Below are 22,578 nucleotides of genomic sequence, written 5' to 3'. Positions count from 1 at the left end.
AGATAGTATGTATCATAGAAATACGACAAATGGTTTAATAACAAAAATAAAGGTCACCAAGCAGTTAGTAGTAAGTACAGAATACTCAAGATGACATGCTTCTGAAAGGTAAGAAACAAAAAAGATTAAAATTATATATGTTATAAGCAATAGGTATTGGGAGAGCAAGATCTCAGACTAGGGGGAAAAATGGCAGATCATATAAAGAAGAAGACAGCGAATCCCAGAGCATATGAATCAAAGTACTTACAGACTATATAAAAATACTTATGCAATCTGGTTAGTGATGAAAACTTTCTGAAGACAGATAATGATTCGCATCAGTTGACTGGCTCTACTAAGTGGGCCCTGGGGCTCGGAGATGAGAGGCTGTGATTAAATGTATTTTGAATCTCTAATTGCCTAAAAATAATAATGCTTACAAAAGTGAACAGCTAATAAAATTGTGTATGGTCACTTATTTTTAACCAGAGTTCCAGATCCAAAACTGATGACTTCTCAACCTATAAGGTGAAGTTTAATTTCAGAATCAGAACATTCTCACAGCCTTTGACATCTATTAATATTTCTTCAAAGTTTAGCCCCACTTTTAAGCACTCTTCCCAGAATTTTCTATAGGTAGGGATTTAACTCGGAGAAGGCAATGGCACCCCACTCCAGTACTCTTGCCTGGAAAATCCCATGGACGGAGGAGCCTGGTAGGCTGCAGTCCATGGGATCACTAAGAGTTGGACACGACTGAGCGACTTCACTTTCACTTTTCACTTTCATGCATTGGAGAGGGAAATGGCAACCCACTCCAGTGTTCTTGCCTGGAGAATCCCAGGGACGGGGGAGCCTGGTGGGCTGCCGTCTCTGGGGTCTCACAGAGTCGGACACGACTGAAGCGACTTAGCAGCAGCAGCAGCAGGGATTTAATTGTTGCCTAACTTGGCTGTCAATCATCAAATCAAATTCTAAGAATTTTAAGTAATGGGTAAAATCTGGGGAGACATTAAAAACTGTGGTCAAGAATCACACTGCCTCCTTAAAAAAAAAAAATCACTGTTAAGGGAACCTGCATAATCAGGTGATTTTTAAGAACAAAAATTCCTTGCTGCTAAAATGTAACTCAATAATCATTGGTCAAAAGAAACTTTATATACCCCATCTACACCTAGAGAAATTAATTCCAGATCAATTTCTCTCATTTTTTGCTAAAACATTAAAGTTTTGAGCATTTCTCAAGAACCCATTGGTGGTTCAATTACCAGGGACTTAGTGTGTGACTCTGGTGGAAATGCTGATGGCAGTGATCAAAATTAATAAGTACTGTGCTAGACACAGTGCTAAGAGCTTTGCAAGCATCATGTCACTCACTTCTCACAGTAACCCTATGAGGTAGGGACTTTTACTATCCTTTTCCACTGTGGTCCAGAAAGGATTTGGGAGCTGCCCATCTCACTCCAGGGCTGAAGCCTTTAAACATGTACACAGCAGCCAGAGGTGTGGCATACAGACAACACCTTGAGGCAAGAGTTCTTAGAATGAATTTTAACTGAAAAATGGAAACCCTAACAGAAAAGTAAAGTAGGTGTGGGAAAGAAGGTTTGTGATCAGTGCAGAAGTTTGCAAGAGGTATCTTTAGGTTATTTCTGATTCCCTCCTCTTAAGAGAAGGGAGGTAAGAAGATAATCCATGTCTTTTGGTGGAAGAAAAGGGCACTGCATGGCTTTTATGTGAGCCATGCTTCTTCTATGGCTGGACTTCAGTCCATGTGCGGGGTGCACAAATTAAGGATTCCAGTATTAGAAAGAGTTGGTCTTTCCTGTGGAGCTTCCAAAAATGAAGGTTTGTTTTATTCAAACCCAGGGGGCAAGCTGGCTTCATGTACTGGATATACTGCCTTCCAGCGGAAAACTAATACTGAAAAAAGAAAAAGAAGAGAAAACACTTTCTGTTGATGTCAATGGTCCAGTGTAAAAGGCCAAGTGAAGACTATGGCCACGTCAATAAAGACCTTTGATGTCAGAGACTGACCATCAAGGGCCTGCTGCTTGTGAAATGATAGATGTTAGGGTTCCTGGGACTCTGAAAAGGGCAGTCTGTGTTACCATTAACTACATTCAATTTGAAAAAGAGGAAAGTAGATTCCAAAGTAGAGCTGAAGTGACACTTGATAGTTTAAAAAGTTTCCTAAAAAGAAGTAGCTCTTAACATTTTTTTTAAAGTCAAATATTTCCAGGCCCTGTTTGATTAGAGTTGTACTTTCAGTTTTTGCTGATCAAGAAAATGTGTAAAACATAAAGAATAAAATGAAATATATAGCCTTGGTATCAATTTGTACTTTGTTCACTGCAGTGGCATCAATGTTTATTTGAAAAAGAGATGTCTAGGTAAGTAAGGTGTATGTATACTTTAGTTATAAATGTTAATGGACAAATGGATTCATTCATGCCTCAGGGTTCCTACAAAGTCACAATGGCTTCTATAGCTTAAAATGGGAACCACTGTATAATTTTAGTTTCTTCTCATTATTTTATCCCCAACTCATCTCCCTAAGATTTTGCATGATTAATCTAGTTTTATCAACTTTGTGAAAATATCTGCAAATAATGGGATGCACCTCATGTACAAAAGACTCTACAGAGAGCTATTGGATATTTTGCAACTTCCGCTGATCAACTTCACCGGAGAGAAACATTTCCTTTGCTTGTCTTCCTCTTCCCCTCTCTCTTCAAATAAAGTGCCTACCAATTTTACCACTGTTGGAGATTTTCCATAACTCTTTATATGTTTACTTTAGGTCTAAGAGGCTGACTTTATTTGCATTAGCATTTCTCAATTTTTCTTATGTTTTTTACATATTAACTTACAGGTTTCTATAGCAGTGATTCTCAAACATGAGTCTGCATTAGAATTTTCCAGAGGGCTGGCTACGACAAGTTAATGGGCTCTATCCTCAGGGTTTCTGGCTCAATGGGTTTGGAGTGAACTCAGGGAATCTGTGTTTCTAAAGAGCTCCCACATAATGCAAGGGATCCAGACCCCAGACTACATTTTGAGACCCACTGAGCTACAGAAAATTTTCCCAAAAACACCTTTTAGAGTTAAGTTCTATACACCTTAGCTTCATGTCAAGCTGAATGAAAATTTTACATCAAAATGAAATGTCCTCCCAGAATGTCCTAACTCCCCTGTCTATGAGACATTAGGGGTCCTAAGTGTCAGTAAAAATCAGCATGACATCCCACATTCTTAACATTGTATTATGAATTCCATCAGTGTTTTGTAATTAATGAGCTAGAAAAATTCTTTGGGTATATGATATTCATATAAATTTGGAAAGCTACTGAGAAAATTGAAATCAACATTACAGTGGCATGCATGTTTGTTAACATATTATTTTAAAATTAAGATATTAATAATAAGTAATAAATAAATAAATAATAAACATTGAGAAAATATGTAACTCCAAACTCAGGAAATCATAACTTTTGACAACAGAAAGATCTTTCTTTCTGAAACTCATTGCATGGTTAACATTTTTACTCCTTTGATTTTCTCACTTATGCAACTGAACAAAAATGCAGCTTTACAGGCTCTTAGTTTTTATATGAAGAACACATTAAATCTTTCCAACAGAGTTTACTAATTCCAATATAATCAACTCATTATTTGCATTAAGAATAACAAAGTATCTAAAAATATATACATTATCATTTCAGACGTGTGTTTTTTCTGGTTTAATAAATGGTCAGAAACTAGTATCAAAACAGAAATCCTGGGTGCCTGGTAGATAAGGAGAAAAAACTGTTTTATGGAATTATCAGCTATGCAGAAAATTCCTAAAAATATACTGCAAGTTAACTGAGAAAAGAAACATCCTTAGCAACATTAACAAAAGTAAAAATCATGTATAAAACTCCTTTAAAAAAAAGTAGGTTTCAATATCTTACTTGTTCATTCAGCTACTACGCAATATATATTTAAAGAAGAAGTAGGATTAATTGATATCCTTTTCCTTCAATGTCTCTTTTTGTACCACGAACATTGACGAGATGCTTATATGTTCCTGAGGCTTTAGTCAGCTTTAACACACCACACAGGTGCTATTTAAGTGTGATGTGTGTAGGTTTGAGAAGAAACTGGATTGAGAGTCTGAGTAAGATGTGTGACTAACAAGTTAAGAGCTGTCACGGTTCAGGCCTGAATGAAAGGTGGTTGGCAGAGATGGATCCCAGTGCAATATTTCCAAGGGTGACTCTGCTGTGCCCTCCTGGGAAAGGGTGTTTTGACAGGAAATATCAACCGCATCTGAGATACATCAGCTAACCTGGGCTCCAAAGGGTTGTGAGAATGAAAATAATGACTAAAAATGGTTTGAGCTTCTTTGGTGGGGAGGAAGGCAGTGGGAAAGCAATCGTGTTGCATAGGTATAATGGCAGCAAATAAAGATGGCAACTTGGAGTCGGCAGTAATAATTATTATATCAATATTATTCATTATTATACAACGACACAGCTGAATCCTTGACTGAGCATTTTCCATCTACCTAGCATGGCACTAAATGCTTTAAATCTGTACTAACACAAAGGCCACAGCCACATGGGCTACTGAGCACTGGAAATGTGGCCAGTGTGACGAGGATTTTAAAAATTCTTTAAAATTTACAGAACTTCAAAATTTTTTAAATTCTTTAAGGATTTCACTTTAATTTAAAGATTTATATTCAACTTGGTAATTGGAAGTCAGTGAGAGGATAGGAATGTAGCATTTCAACTGTAAATCTCATAAAATCAAAACAGATGGAGTAATTCAATGAAAAATTAGCATCTGAATGGCAATGTTTCTATAGGTGTAAAACACACACTTGATTTTGAAGACTTAGTATGAAGACTTAATATAGAAAAAAAAAAGTGTGAATGCCAAAATTTTGGTAATTCTTATATTGATTGTATGTTGAAATGACAACATTTTGGATATACTGAATTAAATAATACACAGGATTAAAACTGGTGTCATCACTTTCTTTTTACTGTGGGCTACAGCTCACTTGATCGCAAAGAGTCAGACATGACTTAGTGACTAAACAACAACTAGAAAATTTAAATTTATACATGCAGCTCACATTCTATTGGATAGTGCTGCGTAAGGTGAATTATCTCATTTAACCCTCACAAAAATTCTCCAGGTCAGACACTATTACTTCTATTTCACAGATAAGGACACTGAGACCCAGAATGAACAGGAAATGTGTCTAAGGTCACCTAGTTAAGTATTGGAGACTATTTTATCTGCTTCATATGCTCCAATTTTGAGTCATTTAATCTAATCCCAGATTTTTCAACAAGGATGCTGATTATAGTCACATCTCAAAGCATAATGAAGTACATCAGCTGGCATTAAGGGGAATCTGGCATCCAGAGAATAATTTAGTGCAGTGTTTGGATACCAAGGTTACAAGGCTAAAGTCATAAGGTTCTGTACTTCTCATAAATTCAATCTTTTAAGATTAACCTGGCTGTCATAAATATCACCAAACACTTAACAATGCAGGAGGACCAAAGGCCATCATGACAGCCTGTCTTACCAGACGAAGGATTCAAATTAAATTCCATCAAATCACACTGAGTCAATACGCTCTGACAAGCACCTCACATCCAAAACCTCTAAGAGCCTGGAATTGTTTTTTCTAATTTGCTCCCCCCTTTTCTTCACCAAGAGACAAAAGAAAGCCCAAGAAAATGCTGAATGGGGTAAAAGAAAATGCAACAAAGTTAATAGGGGACTTCAGAATTTGTAAAAACACAAAAACAAGAGGGCGCGTCTCCATCGCTGCACAATATTGCTTTTGTTAAGAGCCAAGTCTCAGTCTTGAAACGTGTTGGTAATAAATCAGCAGGCATTATTTTAAATCAACTGGTTTTATGAAATAAGCCAAGAGTTGAAAGAGGCAGGACTAATTACCAACATTCCTTGATGAATTACTTAGCGGCGTGTGCTAAGTCAATGTGCGTCTATGTCTTGATCCCCAACTTTATCCCGTACTTATTTCCCAGGAGGTAAAAAGAACATGTGGCTAATTAAAGCACCGATCTCCACAGCCAGAAGTACTCAAGGTAGGATTCCTTTCGGGAAAAAAAAAAGAAAAGGTTCTTTGCCTGGTACTTATTAATCTAATTTTTACTACTTCACTAGAAAAACAGACCTAATCTTGTCACCTTTAGGCAGTCTGAACTACCATGCAGTGTTCTGAAAAAAATGTTACATATTTGTAATTTAGCCAATAAGAATTTCTTAAGCCTTTCCTAACCAGCAGGAATGTCTCTGGTTTGTCGCTTCTAATTAAGTCTCAACAAAATTTCTAGCTCCTAAATTTTAATTATACAAAACTCCGGGCCAACAGGGGAGATTATGACAAAGTTATGCCTGATGGTAAGGTAGTAGAAATCTGAAGTTTGCTTTTCATGTTGGTCCTTTTTAAAATTATTCACAAACTGGTGATTCAAATCTTTTTACTAACTTTTAATTTTTGGGATCCTCACACCTTGCTATTTTGCCTTTAGGGAACACCACGTAACAGGGAGTTATGCAATGTGCACATGTCTAGTAAACTCAGCTAACTGGGCTGCTCAAAAGACTTATAGGCAAAAGAAACTTCCCTAAGACTCCTAATAGAATGCATCAAGAGAAGCCTACTTAATTTTATTAAGAATGTATGCATATACCATTAAAAAATTAATAAAGCCTTTGACCACCAATATCTCCAATCCAAAAACTCATTCCAGATGTAACTAGTAAGAACAATTTGGTATAAAACAATCTAGGTCCTTTTCTAGAATATTCTCTAGTTTTTAAAACAGTGATTACAACTCTTTCTCTAGGACCATTCTCTACTTTAATAACTTCCTATTTTATCTGCTTCATATGCTCCAATTTTAATTCATCTCATTTTTGCAAAACTATAAATTAATAGGAAAAAACATCTAACTTTATAAACAAGGTCTGAAAGACTAGTGTATTGTTGGGAGTTAAATTTTCCTTAAAGTTTAGGCTGATGCTCAAAGAAGCCAATAACAAGAGACATATTTAGGGCAAGAGCCAAGATACGAGTACTGATTGCAGCCCTAACGTTGTGCAAAACCACTTACTAATTTACATATTTTTAAACACAGATCCCACCCCCTTATTTTAGTAGGGCAATGTTAAAATTAGATTTTGCTTACACATGTCCACAATCTCTGTTATTCAAGAGCTTACCTATAGAAGATGGTCTTCTAAATCTAAGCCCCTTTTTTAATTGTTGGGATTACGTAGGTAACATTTGTGAAGAAGATTCATGGCCTTAACGTACAGTAATATAAACTTTATGACAGCTAACATTATTCACTTAAAAGCAAAGAGAAAAACAACCAGAACTGAAGTTCCAGTTGTAAGTGCTGAAATACAACAGAAGTAACAATATGCAGTGAGGTAGGGGGAGAAAAATTCTAAAAGCAACCATAATCCCAGGAGAAAATTAATATTAAAACACATGTACTAACTCTACCAAATTGAGTATTCCAAAAATCCTTTACAACAATATAAATCTATTACTGATACACACAGAACTATGAAAGATATGAATTAGGCCAATAAGATTAGCCTGGCAGACGGGATGTTTTAGAATGCAAATCATCTTGAGTTATGATTTCTGGATGCTGTTATAAAACATCTCAATATTCTGACCAATAATGATGACTACAATGAACCATAAATTACCACAGTGGTCAATGTGGCGAGGCAGTATTTTTCTACAGTCCAGGTCTTCCATCTGGCATATAGTGGCAATTCATGGATACACTTTAATTATTCCATATGGATGTCCCCTTACTAATTTCAAATGCTTAAGATTATGTATCCTTCCATTAAGCCTGTGAGACTCCTCTGTAGTTTCTCTTCGACCTCCCACTTGGCTCTAACATAGTCTGTTACTGGTGATTTTTTGAAATGTTTAGAGGCTGTTCTTGAACTCTGTAGGAAACAGAGAGGAAGCAAGGTATGTGGTTATAAGTAGATAAGGTAGGCTGATAAGTAGATAAGGTGGGCTTCCCTGGTGGCACAGTGGTAAAGAATATGCCTGCCAATGCAGGAGACGCAAGAGACACAGGTTTGACCCCTGGGTCAGGAAGATCCCCTAGAAGAAGGCATGGCAACCCACTCCAGTATTCTTGCCTGGAAAATCCCATGAACAGAGGAGCCTGGTGGGCTACAGTTCTTGGGGTCACAAAGAGTCAGGCAGTACTGAGCACACATGCATGGAACGTAGGCTGAGGAGTCTAACTGTGTGACTTCAGTGACAATCTCTTTTTGCATCAGTTTCCCCATGGAGAAGATTGGGCTTATCCTACTTATCCCACAGGGCTGCTAGAGAGATACGTAATATAATGGACATAAAGGATTCAGCTTACCATCTAATACAGCCAATAATTAATGTCTGTGCAGTCACTGCTTGTCCTCCTCGAAGCTGCTTTAGGTAGTACCATGGTTACACCAGTAATTACTGTATCTGCTGCAGGTACCAGGTTACCATGTCACTTGAGTAACTAAACATTGCTACTTCTGCCTCCTAAACTTTTTCAGGTCATTCACTCTCAGAGAGGAACAACCACCAATGATTAAGAAATCAGTGCCATGAAATCCAACTGAGCTCAAATCCTGACTGCACCACTTGTTTCACACAATTCCGACGAGCTATTTGACCCCTTCGCCTCAGTTTCCACGTCTGTGAAATGGGGACACTAATAACGACCGCCTGATCTGGACGTGCCAACCATGACTGTGGGTCTAACAGTTCTCTGGGAAACACATACTAGCTGGAAGGCAGGCGGTACATCCATAAGAGCCTAAGCATTTTCTAAACAGAACACAAAGAGGGGAGTTAAGAAAGATGCCGAACAGGAATTCAGCACAGAAACAGGAATGTTTCTCAAATCCTTTTTGTTTTTCATCACCACCCCCTTAAGCAGCCATTTTAGACCTTCTTGTTACCCCTAATTACCTCTCCCCTAATCCCCAACCAAGAAAATTGTAACAGGTACATATACTGCATATCTGCTTATGTACTATGCCCTTTTAGAGCAGCGGTCCCCAACCTTTCTGGCACCAGGGACCAGTTTTGTGAAAGATAATTTTTCCGTGAGTGGGAAGGTGAAGGGGAAGGTTTCAGGATGATTCGTGCACATTACATTTATTGTGCACTTTATCTCCATTATTATTATGCCAACTCCACCTCACATCATCAGTCATTAGATCCCAGAAGCTGGGGACTCCTGCTTTAGAGGATCACAAACCATTATAACATCTTGTATTTTTTGCCTTCCAAGAGCCAATTTTTGCTCCCCTGGGAGACAATATCAGCCCAGTTAAGAATGCATGTGCTACATGTCATATCATATTGAAAAGAAATTCCCATTCAAAGGTAGATTAAAAAAAAAAAAGTCCCACTCCAATTTTCAGTTCTCACTCCAAGGCCCTAGACCTTAGCACTGTCCTTAAGTGCTACCTGGACCTCCAGTTTTAGGATTATGAGAACTGTGTAAATTAGAAGAGACTGCACCTATCATTATGGCTTTTTTTACCAGGAGAAAAAGAGGGGCTGAGCAGCTGCCCTTCATGTAAACCCACAAGGTGACTTCAGCTATGGCAAAGTAGCCCACTGAGAAGAAAAATCCCTGACCCTAGAAAGAAGGTGACCCTCCTCCCAAACCTGCATGGCTCAGATGTCCACTGAACACGGCTGACCTGACCCACACCCTAAGGAGATCATACCACCCGATTCTATGATACCCCTCAGCCACATAAAAATGACTGTGTGCTCATAGTGGAAGAAATCACTTCCATCTTGTGTGCCAATATTACCAAATGAGGAGCTTTTCAGGTGGTACTGGTGGTGAGGAATCTACCTGCCAATGCAGAAGACATAAGAGACACGGGTTCAATCCCTAGGTTGGGAAGATTCCCTGGAGGAGGGCGTGGCAACCCACTCCAGTATCCTTCCCTGGAGAATCCCTTTGACAGAGCAGCTTGGTGGGCTACAGTCCATAGGGTCACAAAGAATTGGACACGACTGAAGCAACTTAGCATGTACACATGCATGCACATTACCAAATGAATATGGAATTACAGCTGATATTTCAGTGTTTCCAGAAAAGTGGAATTAATTCGTAGGCTTAGCTATATCAAGGCTGACTGTTTTGTTTTACATAGTTGCTCCCCACAGGGCTGCTCTTTCAAGTGGGCCAGGCCTAAAAATCTAAGCAAAGATGACTTTCTTTCAGCCAGGATTCACTGCTCATTCCTAGTTACTAAAAGCAGCGGAGGCAGAAAAGATGTCTGAGGTTAATCAATGTACATTTACTGAGATGGGTGCCCTACTTAGCCTGGGTTAAGTTAGATTTAGATTTCCCCGATGTAAGGCAAGTTTATGGAGAACTTTCCTGTGCCAGCCCGTAGATTACTAGCTCCTTACCTACGGGGATATGGTATGCATCGCATTTGCATGGGAAGCAAATGGGTCGCCAGTCACTGCCAAGGCAAACTGGAGCACACGTATCACCAGAATGATCTAAGTGTTTCCAGTACACAGGGTAAGAAGTCCCTATTCTGCCTAAGGAACAGGAAGCTTAAAGCAATATTCTCAAAAGCACAGACAAGATATTTCTCTCTCAGAAAGAAAAGAAACTATTTGTCTCACTTCACCTGAAAAGGTGAACAAATAAAGATAGGATTTACATCTACCTGATCAAAACTGCCTAATACCTTTCTTCAGACCTCGCTCCTACAAAAGGGATCTGTAGGTTGGAAAGCAGCAGAAGTCAGGAAAGCTGCACCCCAGACTGTAATAGCTGGTGTCCTGCTGGATCTCCCTCTACACTGTTTAGATCAGTTCTCAGTTAACAAGTACTGTCTATAATTTTTGTTTTATTTTATTGGAGTATAGATGATTTACAATGTTGTATTAGTCTCCGGTGTACAGCAAAGTGAATCAGTTATACGTATACATACATCCCACTCCAGTGTTCTTGCCTGGAAAATGCCATGGACGAAGCAGCTTGGTGAGCTACAGTCCATAGGGTTGCAAAGCGTCGGACATAACTGAGCACACACACACACATACATATATCCAATCTATTTTAGATTCTTTTTCCATATAGGTCATTACAGAATACTGAGTAGAGTTCCAACAAAAATGAGTTTTAAAGGGAAAGAAAATTACCTTATGTGTGACACTGAATACAAAGTGATAACGATCCAGAGCTTAAAGACTCTGTAGGGAAAGGAGGTCTGTAGGAGGATGAAAAGATGTTTGTGGAACCTGGAAATTGAATCCCTTTGTCCCCGAGAGAAGATGTGGCCTTGTAGACATGGTGTTTGATCCAAAAACAAAAGGATGCCAAAGTTCATAAACAGTCCTGAAACTGATGCTCACAGAATGTTCATGTAACTCACACTGACTGGTAACAAAAATATATGCTGGCCCATGGACTATGGGATTAGAAAAATTCTCAGGTTTCCTTTCTTATGTGGTCAGCAGCTCTAGCAAGATTCCCTAACTAAGGGGATAAAGGCAAGCCAAACTGAGACACACTGCATCTCTTCCCACTTCTTTTGGTCAATATGATGCTAATAAGGTTCTGTGTTCCTGCCTAAATAAATTCGGAAGAAAATCAAATGTATAATGGGGCCTGGGAGCCGTTCCTTCTTCTAATATAATCTACCAACTCAACTCATAACTCCACACACCTTCAAGTTTCTGTATTATACCTAAAGAATAAGCCATACCTTGACAATTCAACATTAGGTAGATTTCATAAATTACAGAGAAAGGCCAGCAATTCAGTCAGCCACCCTTTCCTCCATTAGTGAAATTTCATGGAATATAGGTTGTCAGACCGGGTGACAAAAAAGCAGAACACCCATCCATCCTGGGTTGCTAGAATCACTATTTAAATGAGATGCCATACCTAAGTCAACCACCAAAAAAACACCAATGTGAATTCAGTTCACAAGATAGAGGGCTCTGGAAAAACTGTGTTTTAATACCTGATGAACAGCAAGCATCACTTCTCATTCTGCAGTAATCTAATTCCTTGGGTTATCTGAGATGATTTGGAAAAAAAGAAAAAAATCTAAAAATAAATTTCTTGAAATTATTTAAAAGAAGATACCCTAAAGTTACCAAAAATATATATTTTTTTCCTTCAAATTCATATAATCTCTCTCCTAAGGAGAACAGAAAGATTCAATATACAATTTATTCCCAAGAGAATACCTTGGCTTTAAATTTTTTTAAGTCCAAGGAGAAAAAAACAAAAACAAAAAAAAAAAGGAAGGGAGGCAGAGAGGGAAATTCTTGAAAATTCCCTATACATTTCTAAATAGATAAATGTTTTCACACTATAAACTCTTGTTTTCAACTATACACTGTCAGAGTCCATGTAGGGGGAGCAATTCTGATGAACCTGCCAGTTCAAGATCAGAGCAATCAGGTACTTTCATAATCAGTCAGGTTAGAGAGATGAGACAGGGAAAATGCATGCTTGATGGATGTGCGGATGAAGACGGTTGATATGTGATGCTTCTTCAGCCATGAGACTGTGTCCACAAGGCCTATCTCCAGTTCCTCTGTCTGTGTCTAAAAGGAGCCAGGTCAGATTTCAGATCTCTGGTTTGCTTGTCAATAAAACTACCTGTGGCAGAAACTACTCCCATTAATGGTTCTTAATGATATACTTTGTTAATTCACAGTGAGAAATACAGAGTACATATTTTCACTATTGTGAAATATATATTATGCACTCCAGATACTGGTTAATTCATGACAAAGAAGCATCCTTAAATTACAATACCCAATTGAATAGGGCTGTTCTTAAGAAACCTAGAGGATATATCCACTATGTGAATACATACAACAATAAAATTAACCACTCCATGTCACCTAAAATAAAAACCAACAATAGGAATAAAAATCATAAATTAAGTAAATCAATGTAGAAACCAGAGGCTAATCCTGCAAAGTTTCATGAATTTACGGACTGAATGACAACCATCTGAGAAATAAGTAATGCAAATTTCCAATCCCTATGACTTCCAAACACTAGTCCTAAATTTACTAGAAGCGGTTGACAATTTAAAACATGCTTTATAAACGTTCATATTTTAAGCATAATTCTGTAAAAGAAAGGGGATTAACCAGAAAATACTAATTGAGCTTTTCAAAATCATTCAACACACCAAGAGCAAAAATGTTCGTAACATGGGTTTGTGTGTGTGATTTTTCTATCAAGCTCTTGTAAACCGGTGAGAGACGGGAGAGATTTACCCAGGATTCTCTGGCACACACTAGACATCTGACTGCCCACATCTACCTCCACTGAAAAGCAGGTATGTTCTGTTCTAGCAACTTAAATCTTTAAAAATTAAATGATGAATTTACTTAGACTATACTATTAGAAAAAATATCTATTCAATATCATCTGTATCATTATGCATAAATTAGTATACTCAGTGTTACTCCTTGAAAATGTATATTCATAGAAATGGGGGTCAAGATTAAGCAAATTAACTGCTTTTCTATTAACCATTTACTTCATAATATATGCTTATGATTTAAAAACTATAAAAGAGAAAAGAAAAAAATGACCATCTTTCTTACTTACCTTTCTGTAATAAATGATTCATAATATTTCCATCCACAAAACTTTCAAAAATATGCAAATAATTTTTATAAAGTACTAAGTATTTAAGTACTTGAAGTAATCATGTATATGACACTCTCCTTTAAATGTAATTTGAATCTCTTAGAATGCACCTTATATGGAATCATGCTTCTGCTTGGTCCTCCACATAAGGACAGTATATACAAAATCTGTCTAAACAGCTACCAAACCTACCCACATTGCTATGCCCTACACCTCTTAACATACTTTGCTCTTTATATAACTGAAGTATAAAAATGCACAAGTTAGAGATAAACTAATTCCGTATGAAATATACATTAACCATTTGTTCATTTTTATTTAGATTAAGTCTCCGGGTTCTAACAATATATTTGTGTTTTAACTTTGGACATATTTCTAGTATAACTAAATTGAGCGATAGAGTTAGGGCTAGTGTTACCAGGACACAGTAACATTTAAGGGAAAATGGTTATATTATTAAAACCAATTAGTATAGATTTTAATTTTAATCATATCACAATTACTTTTTTTAAGTAATAAAAACTTTTAAAAATGATGTCCGTTTTTAAAATGAAATGGAAATAATGTTTCAGCATACTCGGGTAATTTTTCTTTCATCAGATATAACTGCCTTAATAGGAATACAGATTTCAACTAATATACTTTAATATAATAACATTACCTATGATTTAGACATAAACCACTACTAACACAAATCTGTATCCTCTCTTCTAAAATCTGTTCTTCAGATTAAAAAAATAGACTACTAAAGTAAATAAAACAGACATTTCTCTATAATTTATTATTACTTAATTTATATAACTTTAAATAATCTGAAATATAGCTAAAAAAAATTATGATTCTTGTGAACAGCAGACAACTTAAATCTTAAATAAACCTTAGGTCTGTAAAAACCCACTGGTTGCCAATTTTCACCCAAGCAGAACAGAAAGTTTAATGTACAATCTACTTCCAAGAGAAAAACTTGCCTTTATTTGGAAGGTGGGGTACATAAGATATACATTAGGTGTGGCAATATTCAGAACTTCAGTCATATTAGAGTAAAACTTTCTGCTAAACCATTTTAATCTTTTTCATCCTAACAGAATTTTAATATTAGTTTCTCTATGACACAGTTTCAGTACTCCATCATTACATTTCAAGAGTCTTACTGATAAGAAAACAACTGGCTTAAATTTTGTTTTTAAAGAACCTCTTTCCTTCTTCCTGGTAGAGATCATAGATTGCTTCCCAATTATCACACAGCATCCCATTTGCTTTCATAGTAAACTTTAAATAGTGAAAGATGTCCTTTCTGAGCATAGGAATGATTGCAAAGACCAACAATGAATCACCGGCAGTAAAGTTCACTTTGTTTAATGAACAGTAACATTCGGGACTCTTTAGGATGGATCAATTAGGTAATGGGATTTTAAAAATTAAGAAGTAAGGAAGTCCTCTTTCTTTTCTTTTAACATCACTTGCACCAGTCACATTTAAGAGTTGGAATGTTTAAAGAAGGAGTACCTCCCAATGTGATTGCAGGACCCATGTGTGAGATGGAATTCTATTCTTAGACTTGTTACAATTTTCCCTAGTAATTAGGAAGCTATATGTCCAGGATAGAATGATGCTAACAAGCTCCTGCAGTTTCTACTCTAGCAAGAAATCAAAGGGACCCAAAACAGACAACTCACTTCAGTTAAAAGATTATGCAGTCTGGTTATTAAAGCTAAGCTCTTCTACCATTTTCTATCTGAAGAGACTTTCTAAAAGAGTCAGATTCTACAGCCAAGATGATTTACTCAAGAGAAAAGAAAACTCAAGAATGGCCATGGAATGTATTTAGGGGAAAAAAAAAAAATATATATATATATATATATATATACCCAAGTTATTAGAAGAGGTTCATTTCAGATAACTTGTACATTTTTAAACTTTCCCAAAGAAAGATGGGAAGATATCATTACAAAAACCATCTATAACCTCCTGGTAATTTCTCACGGGACATCAACAACTCTTCCCCCATTTAGTGAGGGTTACTATTATATTTAAAGTTAGTTGGAATCTTTCTTTGGAAATACAAAGCCATGTAGGAATCAATGGAGCTGACATTTACAAATATGTTTCAGATAGGTCAATATAACCAAATAAACATGATGAGACAAATAAAACACCTGGAAAATGGAAAATGTTGAAGAAGAAGAAGGCTTGGCCCAGCCAACAAGAGTGACACTCACATACCTTAAGGACTTCCATCGGCACCTGGGTGGCAGAGGGGAGGGTGGTGGGCACGCTGACGTTTATGGCTGGAGTCTGACTCACAGGCACTCTCTGTTGCATGAACTGGGCCGCCTGCAGCTTCTGCTGCTGCTCCCTGCGTTCCTGCTCCTGCATCTGCTCACGCATGAGTTGCTGGCGTAGCAAGATGCGTGATGTCATACTGGAGGAGCTTATCGGAGGCTTGGAGGCCCCAGGATGCTCCTCGGAACTGCTGTGGGGAAACAGAAAAACACACATTGAGTTCCTAATGAGACCTTTCATTTGCATTTTGGGGTATCCTAAATTGCACCAAACTATGAAATGAGCCCGTGCAAAATATAATCAGATCGCAGAGTGGTATTCCACCTAATTGAAAATCAAGAGCTGACAGGATTTAAGTCATCAGTAGTTGAATTAAAATAAGTCAGCTTGATTGCATCTAGGCATTTTTATCATACAGCTTATTTTTTTTTTGACATTTTATATCGCCTACTACTCATCACCACCAAATATAGTGCTGCCATATGAAGTGCCAAGAAGCAAGGGATCTTAATGGTACCCAGAGTTTCACACTTAAAAATAATTTTCTTGATTTCCTTTTATAGCCGAATCTAGCCAAATAACTACTCCTGTACACTATCTAAATTCCTTGAAGATATTTAAACTGTTTACTAACACACAATAGTTCAAAGAAAAGGTGAACTCTGTCATGGGGAAATTTTTCTACGATACAAGAAGTGAAAGTCATTAAAGAAGGCTTTGGACCAGAATCTTAACACTGAACTCAACCTCAGTCTTCGAGAAAGAGGGCAGAAGACAAGTTAGTTTGGCAACTCCATTCTTCTTCGCCTGGGTTTCTTTGTGCAGTCTTTTCTTCTGATTCTTCTTGGCAAGTCCTATCCAATACGCATTCTATGAGTTCCCCATGAGGCCTGCCTCTAATGGTGCTAGCGCTTACTCTACCCAAAATCATTTAAAAAGCTTAAATACTTGTCACAAGTCAAGAAGAAAGGACTTTTTGATTTTCCTAAATATAGATTTCTATTGTTTATCTTGCTAGCTCTACGACATCAACAAGTAAATAAACCTCTCTCTGCCTTAGTTACCATGTCTGAAAAAGAGGAATAACAATATTTTAACTTACTTACCCACTTATCAAAATGGGAGATGCTTTTTAAATATCTTTTGCATCATTTATACTCGAAACCCCTACCTCTTAGGAATTTTGTGAGGATTAAACAAAATAATGAATGAAATAATGCACAAAAATCCCTTAATACAATGAGTGCTATGCAGTACTGCCTCAATAAATGTTTGTTGTTGCAATTACTATTATCTAGAAATTTTGTTTCTGGTAATATCATTTTCTTAAAAAAAAAAAACAACAACAGTTTAGGGCAAAGAATATAAAACCTTAATTAGCACCTGGAAACAGAAAAAAGAGTAATATTTAGGAAGTATTTATATTCACGTCAAAGTTATTCTTCCAGAGAAGTATCTATACCTTTGAGCTTCTTTCCTTGAATATAAATCCCAATATCATCCTTATCTTCTAACAAAGGCAAAATAGAGCCTTTAAATTATTGACCAGCCTTATAAACCCCTTAAAGATAAAAATCTTCAAATTCTTCAGGTAAAAAAAAAAAAAGTACTAAAGAATAAAGAAATGTTTGCATTTCACCTTCACAGAGTTCCAGAAAACTATATAATAAAAAATTATACTAGCATTTAACTCATTACCCAGCACAGAAACCTGCTTCAATAGACTGGTAAGTTCATATAAAATAATGCTGTTAATATAGAGCCATAAAAAATGGTATAGAGATATACTTACGGTTGTGAATTAAAACTATACAATATATTAAACTTAGGAAATCCTGCTATTAGAAAGGTATGATTAAACTTAAAAAAATGTTTACTACAAGAAAAAGTACAAAGATAATGCAACCCTGAGCTATTGCTGGAAGATAATACTACAATCCTCTAATATTATCAATATCAATATTATCTAATATTATCGGTCATCAAGTTGACAATATTATCAATTGATTTAGAAATTTCACTGATGGATAACTTTCTTAGGAAAATAATTCAAAATGTGGAAAACCTGACATTACAAAGCTGTTGACAAATTGCACGGTATTCTGTCCCCTGACATAGGCATGATTATGTAAATTATGAGGGGAGATGTGGGTTAAATAATACAAACTTTTAGTTACAAGATGAGTAAGTTCTGAGGATCTAAAGCACAGCATGGTAACTATAATTAACAATACTGCATCGTACACTTGAAATTTCTGAGACAGCAGATCTTAAGTGTTCTCATCACACGCAAAAATATGTAAGTAACCATGTGAGGTGATTAATGTGTTTCACAATGTATACATGTAAAAAATCATCACATTGTATACCTTAAATAATTTTGTTAATTATACCTCAGTAAAGTTGAGGAAATAAATAAAACCATTCAAAAGATTTAAGCATAAAACAGATTAAAAAAAAAATAAGTTATGGACTTCCCTGGTGGTCCGGTGGTTAAGATTCTGCACTCCCAATGCAGGGTACATGAGTTTGATCCCTGGTTGGAGAACTAAGATCTCCAATGCCACATAGTGTAGCTAAACAACAAAAAAAGTAAATTATGATACATATAGATTTGATAATATACCTTTTTTAAAAAAAAGTGCTCAGCACACAGCAAAGTGCAAAATCCATGTCCTAAGACAAATTAAAAAGTAGAATCAAAAGTGGATGTCCATTCTAATCTAGAATAAGTAGAGTGTATGTATGTACACAAATATACACATGACCAGCAAAAGGATGAGAGCTGCCAAAGTGGGAGTGGGATTATAGGTAAATTTCTTACTTTTTACTTTTCCCCCTATAAACCATAATGTCACCATATTTTTTTCAGTGGCAGGATATATTCCACTAATTTGAAAACAGAAGGAACATGAATTAACTTATAAGCATGAAGAAGTGAGTTGAGTGATCAAAGTCACAGTTTGGCTGGAAGAGACTAGATCCATCCTAGACAGCATTTTGACAACAGGATAGGGAAGTGCTGACTTGTATCCACTGGTTCTCTTGGAAGTCTTCAGCATCCCAGAAGACTTAGACCCTCTTTCCTTTATAGTTTCCTACAGATACACAAAGACTGAACAATGCTAATACCCGGTTTATTACTTTCAAATCATGCATTCATCTACACCATAAAAATACCCCATCATTTCTCAAAAACACTCCATTCACCTGCTCAGGTTCTGCTAAAAGAGCACCAAAAGAAAATGCATTTTCCCACTTTTGAGTATGTGTTCAGAGCTCAAACGTACTTTCCTAAACCCAGAAAAGAAGGCTATTTAAAAATAAATAAATAAATAGATGGTCTTGCTATTCAAAGCCTGTCAGGTTAAAACATTCCCAGAGAGACTGATCCTTTTGATAAAAACAGGAGCAAACCTTTGTGCCTTGGCAAATGCAGCTGTGGAAAAATCGCACTAATTAGCTGCTCAAGACAAGCCATTGGCTGTGATACCAGGGGAAAAAAAAATCCTTTCAATTAACAGTAAAGCATTCTTGAGACATCTTAAGTTAAAATTACTAGTCATCAACCTCTAAGGCTGCAGACTTTCAAGTCAACAACAGTATCATTTAAAACATTTACTGAAATATCCTATTAGGAAAAAAATTACATATTTATATGGTAGACCCACATAAATAAATTAAAACCCCACACACAAAAAAATCTAGCAAGGTTCAGCTAATTGACATTTGAATAAGTCTTCTTAAAGAAAAGAAAGGAAAAATAGTTACTTCACTGCACACGTACCCTACTGGATATTTCCATGTTAAAGATGACTCTCAGACTGTCAGCTTTCCTCGATCTTTTAAACTTTACTTCCTCTTAGAAATAACTAAATCTGCAATTATCACCCTATCGACAAAAATACCTACACATCAAAATGTTAGCAGGTCACATGAGCAAGTTTTAAACTCAAAGTCAAGTTTTATGTGAGAACATTACAGGTAGCCAAAAGCTTATTTTTAAAATGAGGACGTGATGCTTCAACTACTACTAATAAGAGTTGTCTCAATGTATTTAGTTTTAATAGCTGACCGAACTCATCCAGGGCCCATGAACCTCAATGTGCATTAGGTAATCCTAATTTCATCAGTCTGATTCCTTTTAATCAGATTATTTAAAGGTCATTTATTCAACAAATGGCTATTGAGGGTTTCCCCTGTGCCAGGTGCTGGGAATACCTGGTTTCTAATCTCAATGAGTTTAAAAGGCAGGGTCGTGTAATTTTTTTTAAGATGCCTTAAAATTAAGTCAGTTATCTAGATTATTGGACTCTTATCTAGTTCCATGTGGGAAGGTATATATTTCACCACAAGAAGTCACCCTTTGAAAGCCAACTGAAGGGGAGGCAAATGCCTTAATTGGCACTTACCCACATCACTAAGACCAGGCAACTTCCCTGAAAACTGGGAATTGCTCAGTGGTGACTCAGGAGTATGGCCATCAATGGGACACAACTTCTAGTTCAGTCGCTGCTGAGCAATCTGATCTTTAACAAGCCACTCAGCCTCTCTGAACCTCTCCAAAACCCACCTCCTAAACGAACAACAATGACTGAGTGAGCGAATCCCAGCTAAGTTACAGTGATAACACGCCAGCTAGAATATGGACACTTAGATAAGTAGCCATAAACGTGACCTGAGTTCCTAACTTGATGGCTAAATTTACATTTTTAACCTTCAAAGCCTGACCCTTCTCTGCAATGGTAAAGAGACATTTGGACATGTGCTCTGTGAATCACTGGTATATTCCTAAATTCAAAGAGTTAATTCCTCTGCCTTCATCAGCGACTTAAATATATCAGAAATCTCATAAACTCCAGTATCTCGCCATCCAAACAACACTTGCCTGACCAATCCTCACCTTTCACAGTGATGCCAATACCCCTTCACCAGACCTTAGGAATCAGTCTTTGGTCTCCATATCACAATCATCCAAGACGTGAATCTGGCTGTAAGCTGCAACTTAGCTTCTAGGCTCAAGGAGCTGATGAACTTTCCCTTGCCTTACCTCTCATCAATTCCACAGGCAGAATACAGTCCTGGCCTTTACTAACCTGTGACCATGGCCAAGTCAGTCAATCTCTTTGAGCTTTGGTTTTATTTATAGATTGTTTAATACATTTGCCTCTTGGCATCATGCTGCTGCTAAGTCACTTCAGTCGTGTCCGACTGTGCGACCCCAGAGATGGCAACCCACCAGGCTCCCCTGTCCCTGGGATTCTCCAGGCAAGAACACTGGAGTGGGTTGCCATTTCCTTCCCCAATGCATGAAAGTGAAAAGTAAAAGTGAAGTCGCTCAGTCGTGTCCGACTCTTCGCGACCCCATGGACTGCAGCCTACCAGGCTCCTCCATCCATGGGATTTTCTAGGCAAGAGTACTGGAGTGGGGTGCCATTGCCTTTTGCCTTCTTTATTTATAGATTGTTTAATACATTTGCCTCTTGGCATCATGAGGAGGATTAAAATTTGTAATAGAGGTAAAAAGCTTAGCACAATAACCAAAACACAATTCAGATAAACTAGAACAGAGTTAAAAAAGTAGTAGTCAGAAAACATGAAACCATGAACAAGCTACTTCTTTTTTATGCAAGAAAGTGAATTTTATAAGCCTGTATGCAAGCTTGGACCATAGCTTATCTGCTTTTTAAGGTTTAGGCAATCTCTTTTTGATTCAGAGAATTTGACAAAGTTTGAAGGGGTGGAGAGAAGATAATCTATCCTGCAGTTCACTCACAAGATATAAAGTAAAACTCCTAGAATTTTTCTCCAGGAAAAAGGAATCTTCATTATAATCTTTCAGTTGATAGAGCTCAAAGCCTAGCATCTGCCTGCACTGGATACAATGTAATTACGTCCAAGAAAGCACAGTGGCTGATGTTCACACAGACAGTGAAGACACAGGAAGGCATGATAATTAACCTCATGCACAGGTAAGAAAGCTATGTCAGAGATAGGTTAAGCTACTAGGGTTTCCAAATGCAGAAGGCTGGCTGCCACACCATCAGCTAAGGACCCTGCCTAAAGTCAAAATGCCCGGGCTCCATCCCAAGAAATTCTGACTTCAGGTTAGGTAAAGCCCAGGAATCAGTATGTCTACAAAAACTACGCTGCTGATTCTGATGCCAGGTTTGGAAACTTGGACACCCAAGATCATCCATTTGTTTGGTAGGAGTGCTGGGACATGAACTCACATCTTTGATTCTTAGACCAGAACACTTTCTTCCATGTCTGAGGAAATGCACATTCCATTCCCGGCCTCTGATAACTCCAAGAGCTCTGAAGAGTCCTTCTGATGCTGAACCCAACATGTTGAACGGAATGAAATGGTAAGGACCACCCACTCTTGCCAAACGGGCTATAAAACCAACTAGACAAAAAATCTCTGCAAATACTGCCAATGGATCATTATGGTTACAACATAACTATTCTATTATAAGGAAAAGTACATCAGAACCTACAGGCCACACCTACAAAACTGCTGTTCTGTCAGCAAAAAGAGATTTTTAAGAGTCTTAAGAAAGTAAGTCCA

General features: G+C 37.1%; 1 protein-coding gene across 14 annotated transcripts in view; it reads right to left on the bottom strand.

Moving 5' to 3' along the window:
- Positions 1–22,578, bottom strand: part of MITF (melanocyte inducing transcription factor) — a 228,773-nt gene that overhangs the window by 77,405 nt on the left and 128,790 nt on the right. For 12 of the 14 annotated variants that reach the window (XM_027523872.1, XM_027523877.1, XM_027523870.1 and 9 more), the window contains one exon: positions 15,948–16,197. In XM_027523872.1, coding sequence (XP_027379673.1) covers positions 15,948–16,197 — 250 coding nt within the window. The remainder of the gene's footprint in view (positions 1–15,947; positions 16,198–22,578) is intronic. The other 2 variants (XM_027523871.1, XM_027523873.1) reach the window with 1 other exon arrangement.

The sequence above is a fragment of the Bos indicus x Bos taurus genome, chromosome 22 (assembly GCF_003369695.1).
Source record: "Bos indicus x Bos taurus breed Angus x Brahman F1 hybrid chromosome 22, Bos_hybrid_MaternalHap_v2.0, whole genome shotgun sequence".
Classification (NCBI taxonomy): domain Eukaryota; kingdom Metazoa; phylum Chordata; class Mammalia; order Artiodactyla; family Bovidae; genus Bos; species Bos indicus x Bos taurus.
This window is presented reverse-complemented; position numbering and strand designations above follow the sequence as displayed.